This window comes from Rana temporaria, chromosome 9 (assembly GCF_905171775.1).
Source record: "Rana temporaria chromosome 9, aRanTem1.1, whole genome shotgun sequence".
Lineage (NCBI taxonomy): Eukaryota > Metazoa > Chordata > Amphibia > Anura > Ranidae > Rana > Rana temporaria.
Genome location: NC_053497.1, coordinates 20,975,416 through 20,989,861, shown reverse-complemented (window position 1 = coordinate 20,989,861; position 14,446 = coordinate 20,975,416). Strand labels below are relative to the sequence as shown.

At 46.6% G+C, this 14,446-nt stretch overlaps 1 protein-coding gene across 1 annotated transcript in view; it reads left to right on the top strand.

Moving 5' to 3' along the window:
* The first annotated feature begins 6,390 nt into the window (after positions 1 to 6,390).
* LOC120913166 (probable G-protein coupled receptor 83) overlaps positions 6,391 to 14,446 on the top strand; it is an 88,961-nt gene continuing 80,905 nt past the window's right edge. The window contains exon 1 of the mRNA XM_040322907.1: positions 6,391 to 7,314. Coding sequence (XP_040178841.1) covers positions 6,934 to 7,314 — 381 coding nt within the window. The 5' untranslated portion in view covers positions 6,391 to 6,933. The remainder of the gene's footprint in view (positions 7,315 to 14,446) is intronic.

Here is a 14,446-nt window from a genome sequence, read left to right as displayed (position 1 = left end):
TGGGTTGCTTTTAAACTGATCCACAGGTGCAGAGCAATTTACCTGCACTGAGCCATAGACTATTACCTGTGAGTAAGGATGAGCAGAACACCCCCCTGTTCGGTTCGCATCAGAACTTGCGAACACACCAAATGTTCGTGTGAACATTAGAACCCCGTTAAAGTCTATGGGACTCGAACATTTGAAATCTAAAGTGTTAATTTTAAAGGCTAATATGCAAGTTATTGTCCTAAAAAGTGTTGGGGGACCCGGGTCCTGTCCCAGGAAACATGTATCAATGCAATTTTTTTTTTAAAAAACTGAAGTTTTTTCAGGAGCAGTGAATTTAATAATGCTAAAAGTGAAACAATAAAAGTGAAATATTACTTTAAATTTCGTACCTAGGGGGGGTGTAAAGTCAGCATGTGAAATAGCGCATGTTTCCCGTACATAGAACTGTCCCTGCACAAAGTGTCATTTCTGAAAGAAAAAAAGGCATTTAAAACCGGCTTTGCGGCTCTAATGAATTGTCGGCTCTTTCAATTACAGAGATGATTCATTCATAAGGAAAAAAAAAATGTGTGGGGGTCCCCCAAATTAAATTACCAGGCCCTTCAGGTCTGGAATGGATATTAAGGGGAACCCCGCCGTAAAAAAAAAAAAAATTATGTAGGGTTCCCCTTAATATCCATACCAGGCCCTTCAGGTCTGGTGTGGATTTTAAGGGGAACTCCACCCCAAATGTAAAAAAAAAATGGCGTGGAGTCCCCCTAAAAATCCACACCAGACCCTTATCCGAGCACGTTAACCTGGCCGTCAAAGCCGGTTTTAAATGGCTTTTTTTCTTTCAGAAATGACACTTTGTGCAGGGACAGTTCTATGTACGGGAAACATGCGCTTTTTCACTTTTTTTTGCATTGATACATGTCCCCTGGGACAGGACCCAGGTCCCCAAACACTTTTTAGGACAATAAATTGCATATTAGCCTTTAAAATTAACACTTTAGATTTCTCCCATAGACTTTAACAGGGTGTTCCACGGCTTTTCGAATTTGCCGCGAACACCTCTAATTGTTCGTTGTTCGCCGAACAGGTGAACAGGCAATGTTCGAGTCGAACATGAGTTCGACTCGAACTCGAAGCTCATCCCTACCTGTGAGTTTGGTGCGCTTTCTGAAAGTGCACCACACCAAAAGGATATAATAGAAGTCTATGGCAAAGTGCAGCTTACCTGCAGGAAAGCCACAGGTGAACTGTGCTGCACTCGTGGTGCGGGTAAACAACAGTGCATCAGAGTGAAAGCAGCCTTATGCCCCTTTCACCAAGTCAGTCTGAACCAATCGGACCCTCCATTCACCTCTAAGGAGTGGCAGATATAAATAGACTTGTGTCTGTTTACAAATGCCTATCTGCAATCCGATCAGCAAAAAAAAAAAAAAAAGAGTAGAGTGGGTTCTATAGAGTAGAGTGGGCTGCCATCTACCCGCTCCGCTAATTGTGGCCCGCAACCGGTTACCAAGTCGCTTAAGTGGCCCTCGCTCTTCAAAAGGTTGGGCACCCCTGGTCTATACCATAGCTCCCAACCCCTGGTCTATACCACAGCTCCCAACCCCTGGTCTATACCACAGCTCCCAACCCCTGGTCTATACCACAGCTCCCAACCCCTGGTCTATACCATAGTTCCCAACCCCTGGTCTATACCACAGCTCCCAACCCCTGGTCTATACCACAGCTCCCAACCCCTGGTCTATACCACAGCTCCCAACCCCTGGTCTATACCACAGCTCCCAACCCCTGGTCTATACCATAGTTCCCAACCCCTGGTCTATACCATAGCTCCCAACTGTCCCTGATTTCAAGGAACTGCCCCTGATTTGGAGCAACGTCCCTCTGTCCTCCTCATTTGTCCCTCATTTTGGTCTGATCCAGGGCCGGCCTATGGGGTGTGCGAGCTGTGCGGCTGCACAGGGCGCCATGGGCAACAGGGGGCGCCCTGCGGCACACACAACTCACAGAATGTGAGTCACATCAGGGCCGATCCTAGATGGGGTGCAGTTCACCCAGCCTGCCCTATACCACCCCAGCCTGCCCTATACCACCCCAACCTGCCCTATGCCACCACAACCTGCCCTATACCACCCCAACCTGCCCTATACCACCCCAACCTGCCCTATGCTACCGCAACCTGACCTATACCACCACACCCTGCTCTATACCACCCCAACCTGCCCTATGCTACCGCAACCTGACCTATGCCACCACACCCTGCTCTATACCACCCCATCCTGCCCTATGCCACCCCAACCTGCCCTATATTGCCCCAGCGGTCCCAACCACCCTATACTTGAATTTACAGGGGCCATTTGGGGGGGGCACCACAGGATTATCTCGCAAAGGGCGCCTGAACACCTAAGGCCGGCCCTGGTCTGATCTATATAGTTGTATATAAAATTAACTTTTTATCTTTCAAAAAGTGTTTCCCATTGCTGAGCCTTTCATTCAATTTCTAAATAGTAGTGGTAAAAAAAAAAAAAAGCACTTTCCCAAGACCAAAAAAAGGAAAATGTATTATCATATACTTACCGTAATTTTCCTTTCCTGACGGACTCCATGGCAGCCTACATGTGGGTTAATCCCGCCTCCTCTCCAATGCTATAGGACCCCATACCCATAAAAGTCAGCTCACCTTCCAGTACTGTGTTCCGTAACTAGCCTTTTTAGGGTGGCAACTCCGTCTGCCATGGAGTCCATCAGGAAAGGAAAATTACGGTAAGTACCGTATTTATCGGCGTATACCACGCACTATTTTGCCCTGAAAATCAGGGCAAAATCGTGGGTGCGCGATATACGCCGATACCCGCTTTCCCGCCACAAGTTTTGAATACTGCGCCGGCATATACCGAGCGCAGTACAGAACTTCGTGCAGTCTCGGCGCCTCTCACACTGACGTCCTGAGCGTACAGGACGTCAGCGCGACAGTTGCCGAGCCTGCCCGACGTTACACGAGTGTACTGCGCTCGGTATATGCCGGCGCAGTATTCAAAACTCGTGGCGGGAAACGAGCGGGGAGGACGCCGCGAGGACGCCGGACCCGCCGAAGAGGACGCCCGAACCGCCGAAGAGGACGCCCGACCCGCCGAAGAGGACGCCCGACCCGCCGAAGAGGACCCCCGACCCGCCGAAGACGGTCGCCCGACCCGCCGAAGACGGTCGCCCGACCCGCCGAAGACGGACGCCCTACCCGCCGAAGACGGACGCCCGACCCGCCGAAGACGGACGCCCGACCCGCCGAAGAGGACACCGATGAACGCCGCGCAAGACACCAAAACTGTAAGTACAAAAAAACAAAAAAACTTTTTTTCCACAGGAATTCGGGCCACTTTGGGGGTGCGCGGTATACGCGGGAGCGCGTTATACCGCGATAAATACGGTATATGATAATACATTTTCCTTTTTCCTGACAGACTCCATGGCAGCCTACGTGTGGGAAATAAGTAGCCAGACCAAATTAAATCTTTAAGGTCGGGTTTACATCAACTTTAACCACTTGCCGACCGGCTAACGCCGATATACGTCGGCAGAATGGCACGGGCAGGCAAAGCATCGTACCTGTACGTTGCTTTAAATCTGACGCCTAGCGGGCACGCATGGCCGCCACAAGCACCGTGCCCGTGGGACCTGCAGACTCGATGTCCGCCGGTTCCCCCGTGATCGTGTCACGGAGCTGCAGAGCGGGGAGATGCCTGTGTAAACAAGGCATTTCCCGGTTCTGCCTAGTGACAGGACACTGATCTACTGCTCCCTGTCATCGGGATCAGTGATCAGTGTTGTGTCACATGTAGCCCAGCCCCAACACAGTTAGAATCACTCCCTAGGACACACTTAACCCCTTCATCGCCCACTAGTGTTTAACCCCTTCCCTGCCAGTGTCATTTATACAGTAATCAGTGTATTTTTATAGCACTGATCGCTGTATAAATGACAATGGCCCCAAAATAGTGTCACAAGTGTCCGATGTGTGTGACGCAATATCGCAGTCACGATAAAAATCGTTGATCGCCGCCATTACTAGTAAAAAAATAAAAATTATAATAAAAAATGCCATAAATCTACCCCCTATCTTATAGACGCTATAACTTTTGCGCAAACCAATCAATATACGCTTATTGCGATTTTTTAGCAAAAATATGTAGAAGAATACGTATCGGCCTAAACTGAGGAAAAAAAATGTATCTTTTTTTTTTTTTATTTAAGATATTTATAATAGCAAAAACAAAGTAAAAGATATTGGGCCAGATTCAGAGAGATCGGCGCATCTTTAGATAGGCGTAGTGCATCTCATATGCGCTACGCCGTCGTAACATTGAGAGGCAAGTACAGTATTCACAAAGCACTTTCTCCCATATGTACGCCGGCGTAACGTAAATGGGCCGGCGTAAGCCCGCTTAATTCAAAGTAGGTAGGTAGTGGGCGTGTTGTATTAAAATGAATCGTGACGGCGCATGCTCAGAACCACGTCGAATTTACTCCCTAACATACGCCGGCTCAATGCCTGTGACGTGAACGTAACGCCCAGCCCCATTCACGTACGACTTACGTAAACAGCGTAAAATTCGACGGCTGTTCAACGTCCATACCTTTTGCATTACCTGCACCTTATATAGCAGGGGTAACTTTACGCCGGACGTACGCCTTATGTAAACGGCGTAGCTTACTGCGACGGGCGCAAGTACGTTCGCGAATCGGCGTATCTAGCTCATTTACATATTCGATGCGTAAATCAACGGAAGCGCCCCTAGCGGCCAGCGTAAATATGCACCCAAGAAACGACGGCGTAGGAGACTTACGTTGGTCGTATCTTGGCAAAATTCAGGCGTATCTTGTTTCCTGAATACAGCGCATAGCTGGAACTTACGCCGCGTAAGTTGTCTGTGAATCTGGCCCCATTGCGTTTTTTTTCAATTTTTTTTGTTTATAGCGCAAAAAATTAAAACCGCAGAGGTGATCAAATACCACCAGTAGAAAGCTCTATTTGTGGGGAAAAAAAGACATCAATTTTGTTTGGGAGCCACGTCGCACGACCGCGCAATTGTCAGTTAAAGCGACGCAGTGCCGAATCGCAAAAAATGGCACGGGCATTGGGCAGCCAATTCTACCGGGGCTGAAGAGGTTAAAGTGTTTACTGTTATCAATTTACAAAAGGAAGTCAATGGGCCAGATTCTCGTATCCTGGCGTAAAACTATGCGGGCGTAACGTATCTCGTTTACGCTACACGGCCGCAAGTTTTACGGGCAAGTGCTTGATTCACAAAGCACTTGCCTGTAAAGTTGCGGCGGCGTAGCGTAAATCCTCCGGCGCAAGCACGCCTAATTCAAATGATCCAGGTAGGGGGCGTGGATCATTTAAATTAGGCGCGTTTCCGCGCCGATCCTACTGCGCATGCGCCGTCCCTAAAATTTCCCGACGTGCATTGGGCTAAATGACGTCGCAAGGACGTCATTGGTTTCGACGTTAACGTAAATGGTGTCCAGCGCCATTCACGGACGACTTACGCAAACGACGTACATTTTTAGATTTCGACGCGGGAACGACGGCCATACTTAACATTGGTTGCCCCTCATATAGCAGGGGCAACTTTACGCGTCGCAAATGCTATGGAAACCTCGTAAATTCACTGCGTCGACCACGCGTACGTTCGGGAATCTCGCGTAAATAGCTAATTTGCATAGACGACGGGGAAAACGATGTCGGCGACACCTAGCGGCGGGAAAAAAAAATTGCATCTAAGATCTGACAGCGTAAGAGCCTTACGCCTGTCAGATCTAATGGATATCTATGCGTAACTGATTCTACGAATCAGTCGCATAGATACGCTGGGCCAGATTAGGACTTACGACGGCGCAAATGGCGTTGTGCCGTCGTAAGCCCTTTGAGAATCTGGCCCAATGTTTTTTGGGTACAGCATTGTACGACCGCGCAATAGTCAGTTAAAGCGACGCAGTGCCGAATCGCAAAAAATGGCCGGGCATCGGGCAGACAATTCTTTCAGGACTGAAGTGGTTAAAAGTGGTTTTGGAATTTTAACAATTACCGGTATTCATTAAGTCAAGCGGCTTAAAAAAAAAACTAAAAAAAACACTGAAAACACAAAAAAGCTACAGCGCGTGCTGAAATCAGTGTGCTGCTAATGAGAGGACTTAAATCTCTCAGCAGGAGGGGGGATTGAATAGCCGGTGTGGCCCCCACTCTGAATGTCTAAGTAGATGGCAGCAGGGTTGACCGCTTGGCTGAGAAGATTTCACATAGTTGTATGTTCCAGACAATATGCGAGGCACTTTGCATATTGTACATTCGCCTTAAGGAGCTTACAATCTATGGTCCCTATCTCACTTGCATGCACTGATGTGAAAAGAACGGATGCAGCAGCGCACACTGGAAATCTAGGAGAATGTCTAAAGGGATGCTGGGGAGGCTTGCCTCCATACGTTTTCAGCAATCAGGACTGACAAAAAAATAACAGCTCGATATGAAAATAGTAATGCCTTGGAATCAGCTCGCGAATGCAGAAATGCCCCCATTGGTCGGAGAGTGGTGGAGACCAACGTCACCATCCAGCACGCTATGAGAGCCAAGATGCAAGCGCAAGAGTCCTGGCAGATGGAAGAAGACACAAGACCTTACCCTCTGGCAAAGGATTTATTCCCACTGGGAACTGTTGGAGAACATTTTCCGTCATCACAAAACATTTTCACTGGAGTTCAGAATTTTTAGGAAGTTTTTGGCTTCAGTGGAAAAGTCATATCTTGTCACTGCTCTGGAGAACTAGAAGACATTGCAAAAGGGATTATCATGGGGCAGCCAATCACCTTCTAGGAAAGTTTTGCACACCTGGACGGGGCCAACTGTTGAAATACAACAGTAGACGGAATTATCTGATGCCCTAATGCATTAAAATGACCAGGCACGTGTGGTTCTCCCTACCGTACGTCTCGAAGCCCTTCAGGAGGACCGATGTGGTGAACTCCTCTGACATTTTCTCTGCCTTTTACGGCTTTCCTAACATCTCGTCCCTCTTCAACGGGGACATAAACATTGACGATATTGGGGACTTCGAGAATAATACGAAGTACGAAGCCGAGTCACAGAGCTTGACGGTGAAAGCCCTATTGATAGTCGCCTACTCGGTGATTATTATCATCTCTCTCTTTGGGAATATTCTGGTCTGTCATGTCGTCATAAAGAACAAGAGAATTCAGTCATCAACCAGCCTGTTCATTGTCAACTTGGCAGTGGCAGATATAATGATTACCCTTCTCAACACCCCCTTCACCCTGGTAAGGTACCTGCAATAGAAATGGTCACTCTTCTTAATACCCCCTTCACCCTGGTAAGGTACCTGAAATAGAAATGGTCACTCTTCTTAATACCCCTTCACCCTGGTAAGGTACCTGAAATAGAAATGGTCACTCTTCTTAATACCCCTTCACCCTGGTAAGGTACCTGAAATAGAAATGGTCACTCTTCTTAATACCCCCTTCACCCTGGTAAGGTACCTGAAATAGAAATGGTCACTCTTCTTAATACCCCCTTCACCCTGGTAAGGTACCTGAAATATAAATGGTCACTCTTCTTAATACCCCCTTCACCCTGGTAAGGTACCTGAAATAGAAATGGTCACTCTTCTTAATACCCCCTTCACCCTGGTAAGGTACCTGAAATAGAAATGGTCACTCTTCTTAATACCCCCTTCACCCTGGTAAGGTACCTGAAATAGAAATGGTCACTCTTCTTAATACCCCTTCACCCTGGTAAGGTACCTGAAATAGAAATGGTCACTCTTCTTAATACCCCCTTCACCCTGGTAAGGTACCTGAAATAGAAATGGTCACTCTTCTTAATACCCCCTTCACCCTGGTAAGGTACCTGAAATATAAATGGTCACTCTTCTTAATACCCCCTTCACCCTGGTAAGGTACCTGAAATAGAAATGGTCACTCTTCTTAATACCCCCTTCACCCTGGTAAGGTACCTGAAATAGAAATGGTTACTCTTCTTAATACCCCCTTCACCCTGGTAAGGTACCTGAAATAGAAATGGTCACTCTTCTTAATACCCCTTCACCCTGGTAAGGTACCTGCAATAGAAATGGTCACTCTTCTTAATACCCCCTTCACCCTGGTAAGGTACCTGAAATAGAAATGGTCACTCTTCTTAATACCCCTTCACCCTGGTAAGGTACCTGAAATAGAAATGGTCACTCTTCTTAATACCCCCTTCACCCTGGTAAGGTACCTGAAATAGAAATGGTTACTCTTCTTAACACCCCCTTCACCCTGGTAAGGTACCTGAAATAGAAATGGTCACTCTTCTTAATACCCCCTTCACCCTGGTAAGGTACCTGAAATATAAATGGTCACTCTTCTTAATACCCCCTTCACCCTGGTAAGGTACCTGAAATAGAAATGGTCACTCTTCTTAATACCCCCTTCACCCTGGTAAGGTACCTGAAATAGAAATGGTCACTCTTCTTAATACCCCCTTCACCCTGGTAAGGTACCTGAAATATAAATGGTTACTCTTCTTAATACCCCCTTCACCCTGGTAAGGTGCCTGAAATAGAAATGGTCACTCTTCTTAATACCCCCTTCACCCTGGTAAGGTACCTGAAATAGAAATGGTTACTCTTCCTAATACCCCCTTCACCCTGGTAAGGTGCCTGAAATAGAAATGGTTACTCTTCCTAATACCCCCTTCACCCTGGTAAGGTACCTGAAATAGAAATGGTTACTCTTCTGAATACCCCCTTCACCCTGGTAAGGTACCTAAAATAGAAATGTTTACTCTTCTTAATACCCCCTTCACCCTGGTAAGGTACCTGAAATAGAAATGGTTACTCTTCTTAATACCCCCTTCACCCTGGTAAGGTGCCTGAAATAGAAATGGTCACTCTTCTTAATACCCCCTTCACCCTGGTAAGCTGCCTGAAATATAAATGGTTACTCTTCTGAATACCCCCTTCACCCTGGTAAGGTACCTGAAATAGAAATGTTTACTCTTCTTAATACCCCTTCACCCTGGTAAGGTACCTGAAATAGAAATGGTTACTCTTCTTAACACCCCCTTCATCCTGGTAAGGTACCTGAAATATAAATGGTTACTCTTCTTAATACCCCCTTCACCCTGGTAAGGTACCTGAAATATAAATGGTTACTCTTCTTAATACCCCCTTCACCCTGGTAAGGTGCCTGAAATAGAAATGGTCACTCTTCTTAATACCCCCTTCACCCTGGTAAGGCACCTGAAATAGAAATGGTCACTCTTCTTAATACCCCCTTCACCCTGGTAAGGTACCTGAAATAGAAATGGTCACTCTTCTTAATACCCCCTTCACCCTGGTAAGGTACCTGAAATAGAAATGGTTACTCTTCTTAATACCCCCTTCACCCTGGTAAGGCACCTAAAATAGAAATGTTTACTCTTCTTAATACCCCCTTCACCCTGGTAAGGTACCTGAAATAGAAATGGTTACTCTTCCCAATTCCCTCTTCCAGGGCCGTCTTTAAGGCAGGGCAAAAGGGGAAGCTGCCCTGGGCCCTGTCATTGTTGTGGGGCTTAAAGCAGCTGCCTCATATTTGCCCACTATCCCAGTTTAACCCCTTCCATACAGGGCATTTTCACCCCCTTCCTGCCCAGACCAATTTTTAGTTTTCAGCACTGTTGCACTTTGAATGACAATTGCGCTTTTTTGCGCTATAAACAAAAGAAGAGCGATTTTTTTTTTAAAAAAACACAATATTTTTTACTTTTTTATTTAATAAATATCACAATTTTTTTTTTAAAAAAACATTTTTTTCCCTCAGTTTAGGCCGATACGTATTCTCCTACATATTTTTGGTAAAAAAAAAAAAATCGCAATAATCGTATATTGATTGGTTTGCGTAAAAGTTATAGCGTCTACAAAATAGGTGATAGATTTATGGCATTTTAATTTTATTAATTTTTTTACTAGTATTGGCGGCGATTTGCCATTTTTTTTACTGTCACCGTGACATTGCGGCGAACACATCGGACACTTTTGACACGTTTTTGGGACCATTCACATTTATACAGCGATTAATGCTATAAATATGCATTGATTACTGTGTAAATGTGACTGGCAGGGACGGGGTTAACCACTAGGGGGCTTTGAAGGGGTTAATATGTTTCCTAAGGTGTGTTCTAACTGAAGGGGGAGGGAACTCTCAAGGGGAGGAGACCGATGTGTGTTCCTCTGTACTGGGAACACACATTGGTCTCCTCACCGCTGACAGGAGGTGGATCTGTGTGTTTACACACACAGATCCACACTCCTGCCGTGATTACCGGCAATCGCAGGCACCCGGCGGCAATCGCGGCCGCCGGGCACCCACGCCGGGTCACGCGCGCTGCAGCGGGCGTGCGCGCCCTAGATCGTCGGGGTCATATGACGTCCACCCGGATCGGCGAGGGGTTCCTGCCGCCGTCATTTCCCTATTGTGCGGTATGGAAGTGGTTATATTTCCTTGTCCCTTGAAGTTTTAGTCCTGTGCTGTGTCCCCGATATCTCAGTGTGAAGTGCTGCTATTAATGCTGCCCAGCTCTGCCCTATTGTTGTGTACAGATGACTCACCCGCAGACCCTGTGTTTACATGTAAATAACCGTCATTCATATGCAAAAAACTGGAGCATTGATATGTAAATAGCGGCGGCTGGCTGCATTGATATGTAAATAAATGTGACATTCATATGTATATCATGCCCCTCTGCAGTGAGGAGATAATATGCTGTTAACTCTAGCAACCAATCAGTGAGCAGTTTTACTGTACAGTAATCTCTAGCAACCAATCAACAAGCAGAAATCATGTGCTGTATCCTCTAGCAACTAATCAGTGAGCCGTAATGTGTGCTGTAACCTCTAGCAACCAGTCAGTAAGCGGTAATGATATGCTGTAATCTCTGGCGACCAATTGCAATCGCTGCCTGATCTGATACAGTAAACTGATATTAAGTCTAGCTGATATTTATTGTATGTCTCAGAGCATGTGGAGAGCAAAATTGCATGGGGGAGGGGCCCCAAGATTTTTTTTGCCCAGGGTCCAATCAAAATTAAAGACGGCCCTGCCCTCTTCACCCTGGTAAGGTACCTAAAATAGAAATGGTCACTCTTCTTACTACCCTCTTCACCCTGGTAAGGTACGCAATGTAAAGATAACTTTTCCCAACACCCCCTTTACCCTTGTCGGGTAATCGATGTAGAGATAATGACTTTTCCTAACACCTTCTTCACTTTGTAAAGTTTATGATGTAAAGATAACCAACTACTCTTCTCAACCTTTTAACCACTTGCTTACTGGGCACATAAACCCCCTTCGTTCCCAGGCGAAATCTCAGCGTCCGGCACTGCGTCGCTTTAACTGACAATTGCGCGGTCGTGCGACGTGGCTCCCAAACAAAATTGGCGTCCTTTTTTCCCCACAAATAGAGCTTTATTTTGGTGGTATTTGATCACCTCTGCGGTTTTTATTTTTTGCGCTATAAACAAAAAAAGAGCAACAATTTAAAAAAAATATATATATATTTTTTACTTGTTGCTATAATAAATATCCCAATTTTTTTTTAAAAAACTATTTTTTTTCTCAGTTAAGGCCGATACGTATTTTTCGACGTATTTTTGTAAAAAAAAAAAAAAAATCACAATAAGCGACTGGTTTGCGCAAAAGTTATAGCGCCTACAAAATGGGGAACAGAATTATGATTTTTTTTATTATTTTTTTTTTTACTAGTAATGGCGGCGATCTGCGATTTTTATTGGGACTGGGATATTGCGGCGGACGTATCGGACACTTTTGACACAAATTTGGCGCCATTCACATTTATACGGCGATCAGTGCTATAAAAATGCACTAATTACTGTATAAATGTGACTGGCAGTGAAGGGGTTAACACTAGGGGGTGAGGAAGGGGTTAAATGTGTAGCCTGGGTGTGTTATAACTGTGTGGGGGGAGGGGGGTGACTGGGGGAGGTGACCGATGCTGTGTCTCTATGTACAAGAGACACAGATCGGTCTCCTCTCCTCTGACAGCACGTGGAGCTCTGTGTTTACACACAGAGCTCCACGTCCCTGCTGTCACCTGCCGTGTCACCGACGATCGCGTGTACCCGGCGGACATCGCGGCCGCCAGGTACACGCATCGGGTCTTCGGCGATGCGTCGGGACAGTTTTTACCCGCCGCACGCCACCCAGTGGCGCGCGCGGGTAATGCACATAAAGGCCGTTTTTAAACGGCCACTTGGCACTTGAGAGCCGCGCTGCGGACGTATTTCGTCTATAGCGCGGATCTCAAGTGGTTAAGGTACCCGATTTAGAGAGGATTACCCTTTCTCAACACTCCTTTCACCCTGGTAAGGTACCCAATATAGAAAGGATTACCCTCTCAATACCCCCTTCGCCTTAGCAAACTACCTGAGGTAGAGATGAATACTCTCCTCAACCCTCTCTTTACCCTTGTAGGGTACCCGATGTAGAGATTATAACTTTTCCTAATGCCCTCTTCACCTTGTAAGGTTCCTGATGTAAAATATGATTGAGAATGATAAGATGGCTGCTTTTTTCAACACTCCTTTAACCTTTTAAAGGTACATGATTTGGAGAGGATTACCCTTTTAAGACCCCCTTTACCCTGGTAGGGTACCTGATATAGAAATGATTACCCTTTTGAACATTCCCTTTACCCTGGCAAAGTACCTGAGGTAGAGATGATTTTATTTTCTTAACACCCTCTTCACCTAGTAAGGTTCCTGATGTAATGATGAAAGTCCTCACCCAGGTAAGCTACCTGCTTCAGAGATTATTACTCTTCTCAACACCCCCCTGGGAAGGTACTTGATATAAGGGTGATCACAGGGAGCTGCGGTGGCTCAACGTGATTGGCACTGCGCTGACAAGCCATTCACCTCTGCAGCCAGGGGTTCGGTTCCCGGTCTCGGCTACATGTGAATTGAGTTTGGTGGTCTCAGCCCGGCTCCCGGTGGGTGTGCTATGCGAGGTAAGCCTACGCTTAGTACGCCCACCCCCCTCCCACAAAAACCACCACACCTATACACGCACTCGAAATTGGGTTAACACACATGCACTTTGACCACGCGGTCTCTAAAAAAGAGAGGCGAAGGACTAACGGGGCTGGTTGAGCGGGCTAATCCTCTCACTCCCTTATAGGGAGTCCCTCTGCCCCGTTGGGCTTCAAAGCGGAGCAGGTAGGGCGGGGTGTGTGGGAGGACCCCCTCACACACCCGCCATTGCCACCTGGGGCATGGAGAAAGGTGGCAGATTGCCCCTGGGGGAGGCCTGCCTACTCCCAACTCCTGCAGTCTGGCTCCTCTCTCGAGCACACGCACAAAATACACTTAAAAAAAAAAAAAAAAAAAAAAAAATAAGGGTGATCACGCTTCCTCACACTCCCTCACCCTGGTAAGGTACCTGATGTAAGGGTGATCACGCTTCCTCACCCCCCCCCCACCCTGTTAAAGTACCTGATGTAGGAGGTGAGGACTCTTCCTTACAGCCCCCCCCACCCTGGTAAGGTACCCAATGTAAGGGTAATAATGCTTCCCCCCCACCCTGATAAGGTACTTAATGTAAGGGTAATGACGCTTCCCCCCCACCCTGGTAAGGTACCCGATGTAAGGGTAATAACACTTCCACCCCCCACCCTGGTAAGATAACCGATGTAAGAGTAATAACGCCCCCCCCACCCTGGTAAGGTACCTGATGTAGAGTGATTATTTTTCCTCACACCCCCGCTCACCCTTGTAGGGTACCCATTGTAGAGATGACTACTTCTCCCAACACCCTCTTAACCCTGTAAGATTCCTAAAGTAGATATAACTACTCAACATCCCCTTCACCCTTCCTTTTTAAGGCACCAGATTTGGAGATGGTTACTCTTCCACAACACCCCCATTACCCCGGTAAGACACCTGATAGAGAAATGATTATGCTTTTTAACACCCCTTTCACCCTGGAAAAGTACCGGAGGTAGAGATGAAAACTCTTCTCAAATAAATTCCCCTTTACTTTGATAAGGTACCCATTGTAGAGATGATTATTCTCTTTACCTGCTAAGGTACCTGATGTAGGTGGTGATTATTCTACTCAACACCCCCTCACCCTGGTAAGGTACCCAATGTAGAATGATAACAGTTCTCAACACCCTGTTCATCCTGGTAAGGTACCCAATGTAGTAATTCCAGCCCTTCTCAACATCTCCTTTACCCTGGTAAGGCACCCAACGTAGAGAGGTTTATTACACCCAACACTGCTTCACCCTGGTAATGTAGCCAACGTAGAGATGATTATTCCACCCAACACTGCTTCACCCTGGTAATGTAGCCAACGTAGAGGTGATTATTCCACCCAACACTGCTTCACCCTGGTAATGTAGCCAACG